The following is an 18948-nucleotide window of genomic DNA, read 5'->3' on the forward strand; positions in this document are numbered from 1 at the left end:
AGACTGGACTAAAGAATCTCTTGGAAAAGGGAAAAAAGTACGACCTTCATGTTGGTCTGTAATTTAGGGAATCCAGAATTGCTCTTGGCTAAGACCGTGCAAAGACGTATCATAAGCCTAAAATGGATCTTAAGTTAGACCATCTTAAAACTAAAGCTAAATATTGGTCTTATAATAGCCTAAAATAAACCTTCGATCATCCCTATTTTTAACTTAGACTAATCAAGAACAAAATAAGACTTCTTTTAGTGTTTAAAGTGCAAGAATAGACCATGTTTAGACCGATTTATTTTCGTAAGGGTATCCAGTTGAATTTCAAGATTAAGTGATGAGCCAAAACTTTATCAAATAGTCTCTGACAACAGTTTTTTATTTTTTTCCCACCAAAGGAAGCAAACATTTTAATCTATTGTAATAGTTAAATTTTGTTATATTTATAAAATGAACGCAAGAAAATAGAAATGTAACCCTTACAGCTTTTTTCCGAATTGTTTCGTCCTCCAGTAGATTTTCTACTAACTTCAGTTCTTGGAGTGAAGAAAGAGGTAGTTTGGGAAATTCATCTATTTCAGTTATCTCTTGATTTGAGGCACCTGTACTTTCTTTGGAATTATTTATGAGAAAATCTACTTTCGTATTCAAATCACTCAGCATTAGAAGAACGGTTTTCTTGAATTTTTCATTACTTTCATCTGTAAATTGGAAATTTATAATTTTAAATTTGCTCTAAGGTCGATTAATACCGTTTTAAATAAAATTGGACGAATATTTATTAACTAAAGGGTTATGCCTCAGTCCACAAGTCTCTGAGACCATACGTAAAACTAACCATCTATTGTGGTATTTTCTAAACCTTTTGAAAGTGCCACTTGTAAAAGAGACTAAGTTTGTACATAGTAGAAGAAAGTGCTTAACAGTCATACACTGTAAAAAATAATGGTTTCGATTGAAACCATAAATGAATTGGTCGTTTTTGTCCAAAATCAAAACCGGAGAACGTTCCATGATAAACCATTAGAATAATATGCTGGATAAATCATAACTCTAAGGGTTTCATTTAAAACCCTTTGTTAACCTTTTATCGGAAAATGGTTTAGATTGAAACCCTGAAAGTTTTAACTGTAAACCCTTTTAAGACTTTTTATTTGAAAATAGTTTAGACTGAAACCCTGAAAGTTTTAACTGTAAACCTTTTCAAGGCTATTAATTAGAAAATGGTTTTGATTGAATCCCTGAAAGTTTTAACTGTAAACCCTTTATGGTATATATTTCCATTTAAGGTGATTACTTCAGCTCATAATGGTTTTGAAAATAACCATACATGGTTGGCTTGTATTAGGTTGTAGGCGCCTTATAAAACGGTATATGGTATGATAGTGTACTAAAATAATTATGGTAGGAATAATTATAAAATTTCCAAATCAATTATTCATTCATTCTTTATTTTAAAGTACAAAATTTGAAATACATATGTATATACAGTTTCACAATTAAAGCCCGTTACATTACATGTGAATAATATTTTACAAACAAAGGTTTTTATTTTTATTTAGAAATGAAAAATTTAAGTCACCCAATTAAGAGCGACATTAAACTTTAATATTCCTGAACTTATATATTTTCTTTTAAATTTTGAATGTAGTAAACTACATTTTATCATAAAGAGAGGATGGATTTCAGGGCTCATTTTCAATTTAAGAGTGAAGCCCAAAATTAATTTTCTTTTTAAAATCAAATAATAATATTAAAGTATTTCGAAAAGCAATATAATAAAATGGTTTTTCTAACTGAGAAAATAAGTCATAAATGACAAAAACCGAACATAAAACATTTCATTAGAAAGAAAAAGAAAATTTTGGTCCTTGTATGTTAATCATCTGATTAAGCACATATTATATTACATGCTTTAGACAAAGAAATAAGTTTTACTATTTTTCGATTAATTTGAAGATTTTTTTTAAATACAAGGAACAAAGTATTTTCGCTCGAGTCATAGAAGACAAGAAAACTAAGTGCAGTAATATTTTTTTCGAATTATTTCTTACGTGAAAATTAAATGAATTTTTTAATTACTTTGCCCACAGCAGAACCACATTTGGGATTCTTCATTCCCAGAAAGAAAGTTTCTATAAATTTTAGGGACTTTTCGATATTGCAATTGTATTCTATGTTAAAAACAAAATAAACCGCGAACAGTATTTTTGCGGCTGTGTAAAAGCCATCAACTTCTAGAAGTTTTTTCCCGTCTACAAATATCTCATATTCTTCATTGGTAAACCAATCTGGTCCGGAATAGACTATGACGGGGCCAAATAGAAGCCTAACTGTGTCAGAATTTGCGCAGAAAAAACTTCTGTGACTTTCGTTAAAGAGCCCTGGAATCAGTAGTATGGTGTACGCCTTTTTAAGGTCTATGAAATAGATAAATTAAATACATTAAAAATGTCAAAGATTGATTATAAATTTTTCTAAGGCATGCAACACGACTTAATGAGCTAGCAGAGTGATGTGAGATTCAAAATATCGTGCTACTTCCAACTAGCTCCAATGTTTCGGTTTTGAGGGTAGAGATGCTTCCCAAAGTCGCTGTTCTAATGTTTTAACCAGAGTGAACTCGACTTGATATAATAAATAAAGGGCCAGAGATTGCTTGGAAATTTTGCCATACTCTGCTCGAAACTCATTTGTTCGCTATTTTCTTTTTTTCATACCCATTTGAGCTTCATGATCTGGTACGTTTAGAACTAGCTCCATTATTTGTGCACGCAGTTCAACCGAAGCTTTCAGATTCATGCTCCAAATTTTTGATGCGTGGGATTTTAGAGCGGTGTCTATTTTTTCCTCCAAATTTATACCAGTGATTCTTTTAAATTCAATGTAAATCTAAAAATAACAAAAACTTAATAAAACTCATAGCTGTTAGATAATTAAATCAGTTACCTGTCTTATGTTTTTAAGAGCAGGATACTGTTCTGAAATTTTGTACGATTCTACTCTCTTGTGAACTATTTGCTTTTGCCGATCAGAAAACGTTCTGTCCATCTTGATGTCTATCACTTGCCAATTTGGTTGCTTTTTTAACATTGCTTCTTGCATATATTTTTTGTTGGTATTGACACTCGATTCATCCTCAAACTCATCATTAGCTTTTACTTGAGTAAATGAACGGTTAAATGTTTTAGTTTTGCAGTTCTTTTTTGAAAGAGATTTTTGAAGTGAGCTTCTAATGAGTTTTGGTCCAACTTCATCTGACTTTTGGACAAGCGTTTCTGATCCATTGTCGATGCTGCATTCCAATCGCATAGTAGTCCCATTTTGAACACAATTTTCGATTTGAATTGGTTCTTGAGATCGGAGAGTGGCAGTCGGCGTCGGAGATCTGAGAGTGGCAGTTGGCGTCTTAGATCTGAGAGCGGCCGTTGTCGTCGTAGATCTGAGAGGGACCGTCGGCGTCGTAGATCTGAGAGTGGCCGTCGTCGTCGTAGATCTGAGAGTGGCCGTCGGCGTCGTAGATCTGAGAGTGGCCGTCGGCGTCGTAGATCTGAGAGTGGCCGTCGGCGTCGTAGATCTGAGAGTGGCCGTCGGCGTCGTAGATCTGAGAGTGGCAGTCGACTTATGAGAACCACCATTCGAAGTATGGTCAGCAGTTGTAGTCGCCTCTAAATTTCTGTCAGTTTTAGTCGCCTCTAAATTACTCTCAGTTGTAGTCGCCTCTAAATTACTCTCAGTTGTAGTCGCCTCTAAATTACTCTCAGTTGTAGTCGCCTCTAAATTACTCTCAGTTGTAGTCGCCTCTAAATTACTCTCAGTTGTAGTCGCCTCTAAATTACTCTCAGTTGCAATCGTCTCTAGGTTACTGTCAATGGTTATGGTCTCTAGAGACCTGGAAATACTAGTGGTACCACTTAGAAGGGAAGAAAAACATTCCACAGGTGGTTCGCTTGAGTCTTCATCAAGATTTGTTGAACAAATCAAGTTTGAGGATCTAAGTTTAGAACCTTGATTTTTATAAGATGATTTGCCGTACTTCAATTTGGCTGCTTTCACTGTGTCAACTTCATTCAAACCGAACCTAAAGTTCTTGAATTTTGTTCTGAGTTGATGATACCACTTTTCCTTTCAATGAGAGGATGTATTAGTATATAAGTAAAAGCTATCTTAGAAAATTTAAATAAAAGATCCAGCAATTGAGATAGCTAAATTGCAGATAGGAACTTTGGAATAAGGCAAAGTTGAACCAGGAAGAGATAAATTTTTATTCAGATGGAATGTGTAAATTCCCTAGGTCCACGAGCACGATAGCCCAGTTCGCTCTTTCAATCTAGATAGGGGAATGTAAAACGTAGCAGGGACTATTTTGTGGTGTGTTTTCATTATTCGCATCACGCTGAAACGAGTTTAAAAGAACCAAAAGAGATGCTAAATGAATTTAAGAGGCCGAGATAATCTCAGGTGGACTGGAGATAAAGCTTAAAATGCTGTCAATTTATTCCTTTCCTCAATGTAAATACATCCCTTCCTGGTGAAACTATATAAAAACCACTTTGGTTTGGCTTCATTCCCCCTTTAAATGAAATAAACATATTCTTACAAAACCTTCCCCTGGCTGTTGTCTTAAGTGTGGGTAGGTTTGAACTAGTTTTTTGGCTACGTGCATGTGTGAAGATGGATACCTAGTAAATAACTTAGAATTATTATCTCATAACTCAATGCTAAACTCATAGTAATATTATACATACAGGGAATATCTTTTCAAAATATCATTGAACAACACGTTAACAAGTTCTTTGTTTAGAGCTATTTTTCCAGAGGATTCAATTCCGTTGTATAGTTTTGGATTTTGGTATATCATGGGTATTTCAGGCAAGGTATAATTTAATGTAAAGTCAGTCCTTGAACCAAAACCAACAGCTCTTCTTTCGTCTTGAACAATCCTATTATCAAACAATTGAATCTTAAATATAGCTAGGTCATTTATACTAGCTAAGGGAGAAAGGAGGTGTGGTAGGGGAATGGTTTCATTATAAATCGGATGGCTGGATACCATGATACTGTAGGAGGCTCTATTTCTTCGGAGATGACAGCAGGTACCACTTTCTAGATTGAAATACAGGTAAATATATTTTTTATAGCAAATTAGTCTTTAAAAAGAGCATTTAAATCTCACATTTATTGTAATTTCATCATTTTCCAAACGGTGTTTTTTTGCTGGTGGTGTATCTTCAATGTTCTATAGTATTTAAATTTAATTTAAGTTCTAGTTACGCTAAACCTATATATTCAAAACTAACGTCATGAACAACTACGATTTCCATCAGGTCATGAAATTCTGTTGTCGTATCTATATCAATGTTCTTCCGAAACTGTTCGTCATAAACCTTTAAAAAAAATAAACGAACAACCTAGTGAATGAGTGGTAAACGTTCCTGATAAGGACGATTACTAGTCAATTTAAACTTAGGCAGTGCCTATTGATGGTGACTACTAGTCACTGACTAGTACCCCCTAACTCTTAACGTTGCCGCCTACCGCCTACCGTAAGACGGATAAACGCCTTTGGGGGGGGGCAGAGTTAACAACTGATAAAATTAAAAAATATCATTGCATGTGCAGGCGGCGTTGCCTCTAAGCACGGAGCTATATTGTAGAAGGAGTAGAGACTCGGCCACTAGGGCCTAGACAATAGCGTACTGGTGTTCCGCGCTTCATTTTCGCGCATACGAGCCAATGTAAACAATCTCTGAAGTCACGTGTTTTAAAGAAGGCGTCGTTTTCTTCTTTCCCGGCTTAATTCTTTGAATATTTTCCATATGATAGTTAATATAAATAGAAATAATAGAAATAATAGTAAAAATAAAAATTTAAATAAGATTTGCAAACGCTTGAGAAACTCCCGTCGATACACAAAAGACCGAGGCTTAACCCTCCTGAACGTTCGTAGCTCGCGGCCATCTTTATTGTTTACATTTGCTCGCCTAGGTTTGGAGGGAGGGTCAAAATTCATACCCCCTTTTTATGGACAAATAAGGTCTAGCTTTTTTTAGTAGAGGGGAAGCTACGAGTCTCTACTCCTTCTACAATACAGCTCCGCGCTCTAAGACTTAAGCTAGCATGAAGAACCCGCTATTTTTTGAATTGGGATTTGCGTGGTCACGTGATGCGCGTAACTAAGGTGTAACTAGGTGTGCGTTTAAGAATCTCCCGTCGGAGCTAGCCCCCTTTCTCTCTTAGGCTGAAGCATGGCTGAATAGAGGGTTTAGGCCCAATTTTCGCGCCAATTTTTCTTGTCTAAACAATTAGAAGAAATTCGAACCAAGGTAAAAAACGTTTAGTCTCTTTTCCACTATAAGAAAGGGTTCGAAAAGCAATGAACTTGTACAATTTGAAAGTTTTTTTTGGCCCTTTCTAATGGTCAAAGAGACTTTAGTTGAGTAAGTTACTCAAGTATGTTTTTAAACAAAAAGATACTTTATAATTCATAATAAAAGAAATATTAGTTACCTGATAAATTACGTTGGGTCCAACGAAGTCCTTGCAGCTCTCGTCGTTTTTTAAAGTTTCAATAAACGTCGAGTATGACGGATTATTCAAAGATAACTTCCTTCTTCTTTTACCGCAACACAAAAGTATTAAAATGGACATTTTTTCTTCCAAATATTCCTACTTAGTCAAACTCTTTTAAGTCCCGAATCTCCCGATTTCCGAGCGATGTGTCGAACTGAAATCGCGGTACGAAACTACGAACTACAAATCATCGAATAGCCGTTACCAGAAGTGGATCATATTTACAGCTCCCTAGAATTACTGGACGGTATAACATCGCACTGTCTCCTAGCACTGAAGAGACATGGGTATATGCGAAACGCAGCGGCGAATTTGTGAACTAAACCAGATTTTTGGCGCGAAAGAAATTTTTTATAAGCGGGCGAAGCAAATGGAAGTAAGTGGTAGGCTGGTAGCCAATGAGGAAAGGTTTGAGAGAGAAGAGCGCGGAAGGAGACAAGTTGTTCCATACAAAGTGTTGGGTTGTGAATATAATAGTAGAAGTCCACTTTATTTTTCCGATTTTAAAAAATAACTGGCGGTCTATAGATTTTTTAAACGCTTGTGTTGAAAAGGAAATTAATATGAATTCAAATTATCAAAATAGCCTTCATCATGCTAGAATATTTTTAATATATCCCCAGTACAGCACTGAGCTAAGCTTCCACCGATTTATTACTAATTAAAGGTTATGTGCGTCGACATAGAAATTTGTTTTCCTTTTTTAAGTGTGACAAATTTTTTTCAATGCTTTAACGTTTTCCGTTTGCAAAAGATGCTAGTCAATATTTTTCAGTTTAGTTGCTTACGCTTATGTGCTTTTAATATCACATAGATCGTGTTCATATGTCTCTTTAATGTGGGCATGTAATAGAGTGCTGTCAGAAGCGCCGGTGTGACGTCACCCATGCGGTTTTCCCATAAAGAAGAAACGGTAACTGTCATGGCCGCCCATTGCTAAAGGCAGACTCGTGACGTTTAACCTTGGATCTGACGTCACAACTGACAGCACTCTATAGGAGCGCCTTAACTCTTTGCCCACGTGACTCTTGCAAAGAAAATAAACACCTAAGGAATGGAAGGATCTGCCTTCCACTGTTCAAAACGTTTCAAAGTAGAAAATCCGTTTCCTGTTAGAGCATACGTCTACTGGCCGGAAATGAGCTATCAGCCAGCCACATTGCGCAGGTTTAAATTACATTCATTTAGTGTTTATTTTCCATGATTCTTGTGTAGAAGACAAAATAAGGGCGAGGGGGAACTCAACCTTGAGATGTTGAAGAAGTTATTTAAATTCAGCATCAAAATTAAAATTGTAAAAGTAGTCTGAACATTTTTAGCAATTTGGAGATTTTTTTAAAACTTCAGCTATTGAATATCATTTTTATTTTTGGCTTGTTTAAGAATGTAGAAGTTTCTATTCTAATGTTGAATATGTTTTTCTCTCATACCTTGAAAATTTGTATAGATATCGTCGAGAGTGAAAGAGGGGAGGAAAATTTTATACGCTGTCATGTAGGTCTCTAGAATACCAAGAGACATACGTCATAGCAAAATTTCTCTTGCCTCTCCTTTTAGAGTGCATGGGTTCTGAAATACCTACCAGAGTGGGGTCCCTTAGTTCTCAAAAAAAAAAAAAAAAATAGGGGCACCGGGTGAAAGTGTGGGAAAGCTTAGATATTATTATTATTTAAAAAAAGAGTTAGTGAGAGAGGGAACATCTCTGGATCCAACTTAAATCATGCCCACTTTTAAAAAGTTAAAAATAATCATCATTCGTTAGGAAGCCTATTTATCAGTCGGTAGGCGTACCTCCGATTTTAATTAGCTCTCAAAAGTCGTTGCATATTTTCGTGCTCAGGAGAAGGCTATCTTCTGGTGTAGCAATTAACAAAATAAAAATGTTTACACTCTCAACAGTATAAAGGGATAGGGTGTCCCAATTTTTTTCTTTTAAGTGAATTAATTTCATGTCTATCAGAAAGAACAAATACACTTCATTCAGAATATGTATTAGTATAACACGTTTAAATTTTTCAAAACTAAGAAGCGAGCAAGAAGCCTGTTATTGAGCCTCCCCACAGAATGAGTTTTTAACTATCGAGAGGGTGGAATTTGACAACAACCTGATGACGTCACAATCTGATGGGGAAGACTATCTCGATATTTGGCTATTTGAACATCAAAGTTTTCAATGCGATAATGAGATAATTAGGCTTTGCCCTCGCTCATCAGCCATGATTTATGTCGATCTCATAAAAGTCTTGCGTTCACTTATGTTCATCTCATTTTTTATTAAAATAATTCGGGTTATTTTACTCTGACTCTGTGACTCTGGTTCATATACTTTTTTAATTTAAGACTGTTTAATTAGAAAATTTGAGTTTTATAGAGTAGTGTCGGTAGAGAGGGGAGTAGACGGTGTATCCCTCTGGGCGCGCTTTTGTAAGAGGGGATACTGTACGCGCCTGGTAGGGGGATGACACTGAGCTAAGAGATAGAAGGGTATGAGGTTTGCATACGAACGTAGAACTGACATTACTCTATTCAATGGGTATGGAAGAAATTCACCGAATCTGGCCTGCAATCACCTTCGCGTCCTCTCTCTCTCTCTCTCTCTCTCTCTCTCTCTCTCTCTCTCTCGCGACGCTAGCCTCGCTGCTCAATTTCTTACTCTTTTCTTTATTTCGTTTAAGAGGGGCTTGACCCCACAATGCGACAAAGATTTTACTGTTTAACCTTGAAAAGACTGGTTTTTGGGGTAGGACTCTAGAAGTTTTACCTAGTTTTATGTTTGACCAGATTCGGCTGTACAGTTATTGATTTTTACAAGAAATAGGAGTAATGTTAAACAGTTCTAAGAAATCCCAACATTTATATTGCAAAAAGAATAAATTTCCGTGAATCGTTTCACTTCAACATCGCGCGAAAAATGTGGATACTTTAAAACTTTTTAGAATGTCTTGGAGTCACTGAAATTTAGTATCTGAAGTTCCAGTTTGCAAATTAATTTTGCCATATGCAAGTTCCAGGAAAAAAAAAATTGCGAAAAATCATGTTGACCTCCCGGAGAACGAACTTAAAAATAAGTTACCTAATTTGATTCGCAACAACTGTCGCCTAGCGCCACTAGCCTAAAGTTAAGCAATGAATGCGCAATTTTATAGTTGCGTAAGATGCACCTTTTTCGCGAAAAAACTTAGTTTACTTTTGACTCACATGCAAAACAAGCATGGCCACGACCCCAATTTCACCGTTGTGTGCGGTTTAAGTGGTTGCGGTAGGTCATTTAATAACATGTCAACATATCGTCGACATGTGAAATACAAACACAAAGAGTTGTTGAACAATGAATCAGCAACGGTTGAGAATGAGAGAAGCGTGACAAACGAGGATTTAAACATAGTTTCCGACGTATTAACAGAAAACGAGGATTTTCAAAGCCGACGTGAAAACTGTTTTAAACCACCAGAAATACGTGAAACTCTTCTAAAGATAATTTTAAAATATCGGGAGAAACATCATTTACCTCAAGGCGTCGTACAATCTCTAGCTAATGACATCCTAGATTATTGTGAACAATTACTCGCAAAAAACAAAGAAGATATTGTCCTTATTTTAAAGTCCAAAGGAATAGACTTCAACGAAAACGAAATATTTTCTAAAAGCGTTGAAGTCAAGGAAGCTTTTGAAAGCTTGAATTCAACTTACAAGATATCAGTCGCATGCAAAAATCAGTTTAGTATGATTAGTCCCATTCAATATACATTTTCTCAGTCATTACACTCTGGTGTTGTTAGAGTTTTCCACTATGTTCCCATAATTAAAACCATTGAAGCACTCTATTCTTCAGGCGAAATGTTAAACAAACATGTGAGCTTAAGAAAAATACCCAATGATTGCATTGGCCATTTTTTGCAAGGTGAAATTTCAAAAAACGTGATTGAAAATTCAACTAAATATTGCGATAGATATGAAACTATTATTGTTCATGTTCAAATATACCATGATGATTACGAGTCTGTTGATCCTTTGGGCTCAAAAAGGGGAAAACATAAAATCCTTGGCTGCTATTTCTCTATATTAAACCTTGATGGAAAGTACAGGTCACAGCTTAGTGATATTCAATTAGTTTTTTTAGCGAAATCAATTGATGTTGATAAATACGGTTTCCAAGAGGTTATGAAGCCGCTAATTCACGATTTGAAAATTTTATCTCAAGGTATAATTATTGAAAAACTGGGAATACGTCTTATTGTGAATGCTTCCATATTTTCAGGGGATAATCTAGGACTTCATAAATTAGGAGGCTTTACTACCAATTTTAATTCTGGCCGAATTTGCCGGTTTTGTATGGTACATCAAAGTGATATTGCTAATATAACAAAAGAGAGTCAGTCTCGGTCTCGAACATTACCACTTCACAATTACCACTTGCAAGGAATAAATTTAGATCCAAGTATGCGCAGAAATTATGGTGTTAACATAAGGAGTCCGCTGATGGAAATAAAAGGTTTTGATATAACAAAGCAATTACCGCCAGACGCTATGCATGATATAAACGAAGGAGTTATTTTATCAGTTTTAAAATTAACTATTCAACATATGATCACAACCAAGACTTTAAGCTTTGAAATGTTTAATGAAAAACTAACGTCGTTTAGATACGGGAGAACAGAAACAAATCACCCTGAACCCCAAATAAGAAATTCGATTTTAGGAAACAGCAACATTAAAGGGTCGGCTAGTGAGATCTTTTGTTTATTTAGGTTACTACCATTCATTTGTTTCCCTTCTTTGCCAGATAATGATGACAAAATATGGGTCTGTTATTTGAAACTAAGAGAAATTGTAGACCTTGTTTACGCGCATCACTTGCATGCGTCCTTTATAGAAACGTTTCAAAACCTCGTAGATGCATTCCTCAAATCCGCTATTGAACTTTGGGGGGTTTCCGTTATAACCCCCAAATTTCATTATTTGGTACACTACCCCCAAGCCTTTCTTAACTACGGACCACTGAGAGCCATATCGTCAATACGGTTTGAAGCCAAACACAGTTTTTTTAAGAAAGTGGCCGTAGCCTCGAACAACTTCAAAAATATCACGAAAACGATGGCAACAAGACATCAGTATTATCAGTGTTATAATTTATTATCAGAAAGGCAGTACAGTCTTCAAAATACCTCGGCAGGGCAATTAATTTTGAAAAACAGTCTTCCATTAAAACTTCAAGCTTTGTTAGAACCAGATTACCCCGATAGAATTTATTCTGTTAAACGAGCCACTTACGACAACATGATGTTTTTGACTAGTTGTTTTATTAAGCACGAAACGAATGAAAATGAAGTCACTAGCTTAGTTCAAATTAAGTATATTTTTTGTCTGAATACGTACTTACGCCTGTGCGGAATAGTTTTCAAAGTGAAAGAATTTTGCAAACATCTTCATGCATATGAAGTTGAAGAAAGGCCTGATGAATGGGTGGTTTTAATTCCCGATGAGCAAACCGAACACGAATTGCTCGATAAATACCAAATTAATAGCAAACACTACATTCCGTTTAAATCAAAGTTTGTAAGCTACGCGATTCAATAGTGTCCAAAAGGAGGCTTTGTGGATGAATCCATACTTTGCAACGTCTTATTTCGGTGTTATCCCCCCTAATAAGGGAATTTTAGTGTCCCGCCTACAAATGCTGTAGACGTATTAAAGTAGAAACACAACCTACATTTTTTTGGCCTAATAGATAGTAAATGCCCTCCAGTTTTTCTAGTTATTTTCCAATCTTTAAAAATTGTAATCTGTAAATTCACTTTTCAGAAATTCATAAAATACCTTAGCTGTTTAGCAGCGGAAAAATTACTTCCCATTATGTTGTTTACTATTGTTTACTAGTTTTTAAGTCAATAATATTTTGATGACACATATCTACTTTAAGTTACGTCTCACACTCTATGCTTTCCCTCCCTGACGAAATTGTGCTCTCTATAGATTTGTAAATGCTTTTATCTACATGCATATAGGCATTTAAGTAATGTTAGATTTCGCCAGATGTAAATCATTTCGAAGTAAATATACTGTATATTAGCAGTAGCTTTCAGAATATAGAGGGGAGTAAAATGTTACAAAATTTCTTCTGTGTTAATATTTGCTTCTTTCGAAATTATTAAAATTAATTAAATGCAATTTACCAAAATGTCTCTATAATTATTAAAAACGTTTTTTGACCCGTCGCCCAATTTTTATAGCCTGTATGGCATCTCCCTGCCATAGATTGTATAGAGTGCTGTCAATTGTGACGTCAGATCCAAGGTTAAACGTCACGAGTCTGCCTTTAGCAATGGGCGACCATGACGGTTACCGTTTTTTCTTTATGGGAAAACAGCATGGGTGACGTCACACCGGCGCTTCTGACAGCACTCTATTAGGCTTTATGGGGAGATCGCATGGGGCACCATACTTCATATCAAACCACAGCGAAGGTAAATTTTATCGCTAGTTTCTTTTATGTTATTATATTTCATTATTATGGTACAGACTTGCAAAACTATGGTAAATTGGCGTACCAAATAGTGCGCTATCAAATTATGGTACAAAGTAAAAATTATTGTAAATTATCATAATAGACCTTATTCCTATTCCGCGCCACTAGCGGAGGGTCTGGATACTACTCCCATAGAAATGATAACTTAATACACTAGTTGTTAGAGTCAAATAAAAAATAAAATTTTAAAAATTAAAAAAAAAAACCTTTCATCTGACACTATTTAATACCATTACCTTAGCTTAATTAGCCTTATTCCTATTCAGCACCACTTACGTAGGGTCTGAAAACTACTCCCAGAGAGACCGGGAGCGCCGCGCAAACTGACGGCGATTCTGCTAACCTTCGTAAACTACCCAGTCTCTATGGGAGTAGTTTCCAGACCTGCTACTAGTGGCGCTTAATATGAATGAAGGTAAAATTTCCATATCAGAAAGTAAGACATAGCGCCACCTACTAAATTTATGTTAAGTTATATACAACTGATAATTTTTAATAAATAAATTTTTCAAATTTCTACTATCTTACTGCTTGAGATTATTTAATGCCAATGTTTAGAATTTTGTATTATTGAAAAAGAAATATTAATATTTAAATATAAACATTAATTAGCTATATCTGACCACCAGGGGAGCGTCGTTCGAATAATTTATACCATTTTGACAATGGTTCAATATCTGTCCATTATAGTCTGCCTATTGGTTTACAGTAAAAGAATTTTAGACATGGTTTTATATTAAACCATTTAATGGTTTACTCTAAACCATTTGCTAAACTGAATAAAGTTCAAAACCCTTTTGAATACTTTATGTTACATGGCAAGACCAGAATAGGCACATCAAACCATATTTACACCATTTTAAGAACATTATTTTTTACAGTGTAAAAAACTATACCTTTTAAATTATCAGGATTTCTATGATACGCATTTCTATTAGCCACTGGTTCTGATGTTGACGCTAAAAGCAAAGTCATTAGGCTTGATGGCGAATCGAAATTACAGATTATATTACCTAAATCATTGGCTGAATAGCATGTGTTGACAAACACATCTGAAAGCGCAGTGTTTATATTTCGTCGTGGCGTTCCAGAATTAAGGCTGGTTAGAGGCGAATTCCACTCTTGAAGTGATTGCGAAATGGGCAGATTTTTCTTGGGTTTATCGTTCTTTGACGACAAATCTTTATTTCTGGAATCCTTTTCATAGTTTAATGGAAAAATTTCTTCACATTCGAGATCCCTTTTCTGTTTTAGCGGCGAAAATGATTTTAGGCTTTTGCTTGTGCGGTTTCTTTAATGGTGAACGGGCTTTAAAGCTACTTAAACCCCTTGGAAGCTTTGTCGGCGATGCATTTTTGAAACTTTTACCACTTCTGATTTGTTTTTTATGCGAGATAGTTTTTAGAGTTTTAGGACGTATTTTGGATTTTGACGGCGAAGGCTCAAATAGTTTTCTTCGCTTAGATGAAATGGAGCTAGCGCGGGTTGTTTCGAGAGAAACGCGTTCAAAGTTGGTTGTTCCAGGGGACTTTCGTGTTGCAAGTGTTTTATCAGAAGGAAAAGATCCAGAGGCACTTTCATCTGAAGACTCAATTTCTTCTACAAATTCATCAGAATGTTCTGCAAGGAAATTGCGTACATCACCATGTTTAGAGTCTAATTTGTTGGAAAAATAACTATCATCACAGGCTTTGGTTGAAGAGTCACGTTTTTCAGAGACTCTGACTTTAATTGAAGAGTCACGTTTTTCAGAGACTCTGACTTTAATTGAAGAGACATGTTTTTTGGAGACTTTGGTTGAAGCGTCTCGTTCATCACAGTCGTTGGTTGGAGCGTCACGTTCATCAAAGTCTTTGGTTTGAGAGGAATAATCATCACAGTCTTTGGTTGGAGGCTCAAGTTCATCACAGTCTTTGGTTTGAGGATTTCCTTTATGACAGTCTTTGGTTGGAGGATCACGTTCATCACATTCTTTGGTTTTGAATATCACATTCATCACAGTCTTTCGTTTGAGGATCACATTCATCACAGTCTTTCATTTGAGGATCATGTTCATCACAGTCTTTCATTTGAGGATCACGTTCATCACAGTCTTTCGTTTGAGGATCACGTTCATCATAGTCTTTCGTTTGAGGATCACGTTCATCATAGTCTTTGGTTTGAGGATCACGTTCATCATAGTCTTTGGTTTGAGGATCACGTTCATCACATTCTTTGTTAGGCGAGTCACGTTCATCAAAGTCTTTGTTTGGCGAGTCACGTTCATGGCAGTTATTGGTTGGTGGGTCATGTTCATCACATTCTTTGGTGGACGATCCACGTTCATTACAGTGTTTAGTTGAAGAGGCTGGATCATCACAGTCTTTGAATGAAGAGTCACGTTCAATATTTAACATTAGTATCAACTTCAAAAAATATTTTATGGAGTAATTACCTTTGTCATTGGTTTTAGCAATAGTACCACATTTGTCACGGGAGTCGGTGGAAGAATCACCACAAGAATAAGAACTAGTAAAAATATTTCCATCAATGGCTTTAGTGGTACAATGACCACCTTCATTCCCAAGTTTTGAAGATATAGAACCCTTGCTCTTGAAGACTTTTAGATAATGACTTGTAGAGGAATTCCTAATTTGATCCTTCCTCACTTTATTCAAAAAACAAAATTGTAATTGGGTTATAAATCAGAAATATAACGTACTTTTATCATGAGGGGCTAGTTTGTTTTTTTTCTGTTCTTCTCATATCGTTCTTTAACGACTTTGCCATTTCAACTAAAACATTAAAATTAAAAGTTTTTTCATAAAATCCTACCCATTTGGGATACTAAACTTTTGGGGTATTCGCATTTTTTTGTTAACTTACTATTTTTCAATGGGATTGGAGGAGCCTTTGGCAAGACGATAGATTTTCGTCCTTTGATTGTTTGCGTTTTCTTTGCAGAAAGGTTTAATTCTTCATCTTCTGAATAAGATTTATTCAAAACGTCTACGGAGGATAGCTTTTTAACCTTCGTCTCTTGCCTCGCCCACATTCTGCTTCACTGGCTAAGTCGGAGGTCACCTCCGATTTCCTCAGCTTCTCCCTCGCTTGACTATATGAATCTGCGGAAATTTTGTTTATTTATGTTGACAAACCGAATATGTTTTTAAATATTTAGTAACGTACTGGTCTTGTAGATTATTTTCCCCTCGTACAAACTTCAGTCTGAACTAGGTTTTGCTGAAGATGTGATCAGCTTAACAGTGTCGTGGTTCAACCTGCCTGGGGGCCAGAAGCAGGATTTCTCATTCGGGCACCAAGACAATGGTACAGCCTCAACTGTTCCTTCGGCAAAGCTGAATATTACATACATCGATCTGGCCTAAAGTATAGAAACTAAAAAACAAAGGAAAACCAAATCCTATTGGTTTTTCTAGAATCCTCCAATAAAGAAAGTAAATGGTTAATGACGTCTCATTTGTTATCTCCCGTTTTAGCATTTATTTCTTTAAAAAAATAACTCTAAAGCAAAGAGTGGGTCCAAAGTGGATCCCCTACAAGGTGAGTATCCTCATGTACTCAAGTTTTGACTTAATTGTCGAAGGCAGATGGAATTTGTGGGCGGAATTTATGAGTGCACTTATAAATCTCGCCCACTAGCCTCGCCAAGCTAAGCCTGGAAATCAGGAGGAAAGTTACCTTGTAGGAGATTCATTGGATGCGCGATTTGCTTTAATGTGAAAATGATAGCCTGATATTTTAGTAGTCGTTTTTTCTAAACGGACTAAAGAAAAGCTGTTCTATCTTTCAGATTCAATCTGAGTTGCTACTCTTAATCCGTGAAAACTATGCATAGTGAAGAATTGGAATAATCGTGACCAGTGAATTGTTGTCGTTAGAACTAAGGAAGCATTTTTGATTAACAGATTTTGAGATTCTGGCAACAAACATGCCCAGGGCTGACGAAGGTAGAGGATACGTAAAAATGTTATCGTAATATTTACATAAACTTCCTGCTAACATAATTTTCTTTCCTTCTGTCCGATAGATATGCTTTATCTTTATTATTTCACCAGTGGTTAATTTAACACAATTATCACCAGATCGAGTAGTTAAAATAAAGTTGGGGGTCTGTAATTTTTTAAAAGACTGAGCATTCTTTGGTATATTGGGACTGTTGTCTTTAAATTGCTGTTTCAGTAGATTACCACTATCTCTCGTTTGTTTAGCGAATAGTTTCTGACCCTCATTTAAACGTTTACACAACTGCTGAAGTGGTTTATTAGGCGATCGCAATTTTTTCTTTAAAAACTGTAAATGATTTTCAAATGGAAATGCGCTAAAAGCATCTAATGGTCCATATCTTTTCACATCTGCAGCTAAATGTTTTAAACTATGAACGTTCAGACTAACAAATTTTTGACCATAAAAATCAGGACAGGAAGAAACATACGTTTCAAGCAGCTCGTCTGCATAATCAACTAGTGTTCTAGAAAAACAAGGCGAAGCTAAGATATAGATCGCACACTGAAGCAACCTAAAGTGGTCCATTACGTCATTAGCCAAAATACCCTTACAAACAATTGGACCCGTGTATAGGAGAAACTGTCGAAACTCAGTTGCTTTCCAACGATCTACATGTTTCAGTGATCGAGGCTTCCTAGCAAACTCACTTGGAATATATCGGGTACATATGCTTAACCTTGATTATAACTGAGTTACTTGGCGACTACTTAGTATGACTATGAACTTCCCTTTCTTAACCCAAGACCTTAGGAACCTCTTGACTACCCCTAAACATACAAGATGCATATAATCTAATGGAAATTGGGCTACTAAATCCAGGTCTAGAATCTCGAGAGGAGAACGAGCACCTCTTAAATGGTGTTCTTCATTCTCTTGATTTCGGAAAGTGGTATTACTGCGCAGCGATACTGAGTCGTCCGTATCCTTTTCCAAAAAAACCATGTTATGGTCTAACATATATCCTTGAATAGTGCATTTGTCGCAAGAATAATATCCAGTGTGACCCTTTGTATTTTTTACAAAAGACCTAGCTGGCGTATCTAAAATAAATGGTCCATCTAGATTGCATTTGATTGTCCTTGACCCGTATAAAAACCCATTTTGACTGAGATCTGATAATTCTTGAATAAATGGATCTAGGTACTCAGCAAGGGAACCAGGTTTACTCTCACCGCAAAAAACACCTACTGGAAAGACTTCTCCAACAATGCCCTTTGAAAAACTATAAACCCCCACCAGAATTGGCCAAAAAGTAATAGTTGAGCTTTCAAATAAAGGGATGCCATCAATATTGATGGCAAATGAAATATCCTCTGGATAGTCCTGATATTTTTCAAAGAAATTTCTCAAAAATACTTTTAACCCAACATGCCAGTACTCCCCGTTGGTCACTCTAGAAATCCCCGTAGTATGTCTAACAGTTTTCAAAAGTGTTCTGCAATCTTTTGGTAGTTCTGTATGATTATTGGCTCTAAGAATTTTAAGCAAACTGTTAACTTTAACTGTGTCAACATTGTGCTCTATTATCCAATGTTTAAGATCTTGTGCAAGACCTGCACCTTGATCCTCGGAACAATCAGAACTTGAATTATTATTACTATTGGGAAAGCTTTCACAGCTGTCATCAGAACTAGAAGAGATTGCAGATATATTACCCATATCCTCGTTACTAGCTACGTCACTAAGAATATCAGTATGTCTATTATTATCAATCTTTGTGCCATCATTTAAATGGATTTCTAAACCTGTGTTTTCAAAATTATCTTGACATATAGCTTGGGGCTCAATTGATACTCTATGGTTTACATTTTTTAGATACCTGGCTCTTTTTCTTCTCATTTGTCGTTTGC

At 35.8% G+C, this 18948-nt stretch overlaps 1 protein-coding gene across 1 annotated transcript; it reads right to left on the bottom strand.

The window, feature by feature from the left end:
- Window positions 1–63: 63 nt before the first annotated feature.
- LOC149685904 (uncharacterized) lies at window positions 64–15055 on the bottom strand. Its single transcript, XM_089870880.1, has 5 exons — window positions 14817–15055; window positions 14104–14381; window positions 13987–14049; window positions 475–692; window positions 64–117 (listed from the first exon to the last, which is right to left on the bottom strand). The coding sequence occupies exons 1-5, from the start codon at window positions 15053–15055 to the stop codon at window positions 64–66; spliced, it is 852 nt and encodes a 283-aa protein (XP_089727006.1).
- Between the last annotated feature and the right edge of the window lie 3893 nt (window positions 15056–18948).

This window comes from Phalangium opilio, unplaced genomic scaffold (assembly GCF_054372755.1).
Source record: "Phalangium opilio isolate 3A_F unplaced genomic scaffold, DU_Popi_V2 ptg000032l_1, whole genome shotgun sequence".
Classification (NCBI taxonomy): Eukaryota; Metazoa; Arthropoda; class Arachnida; order Opiliones; family Phalangiidae; genus Phalangium; species Phalangium opilio.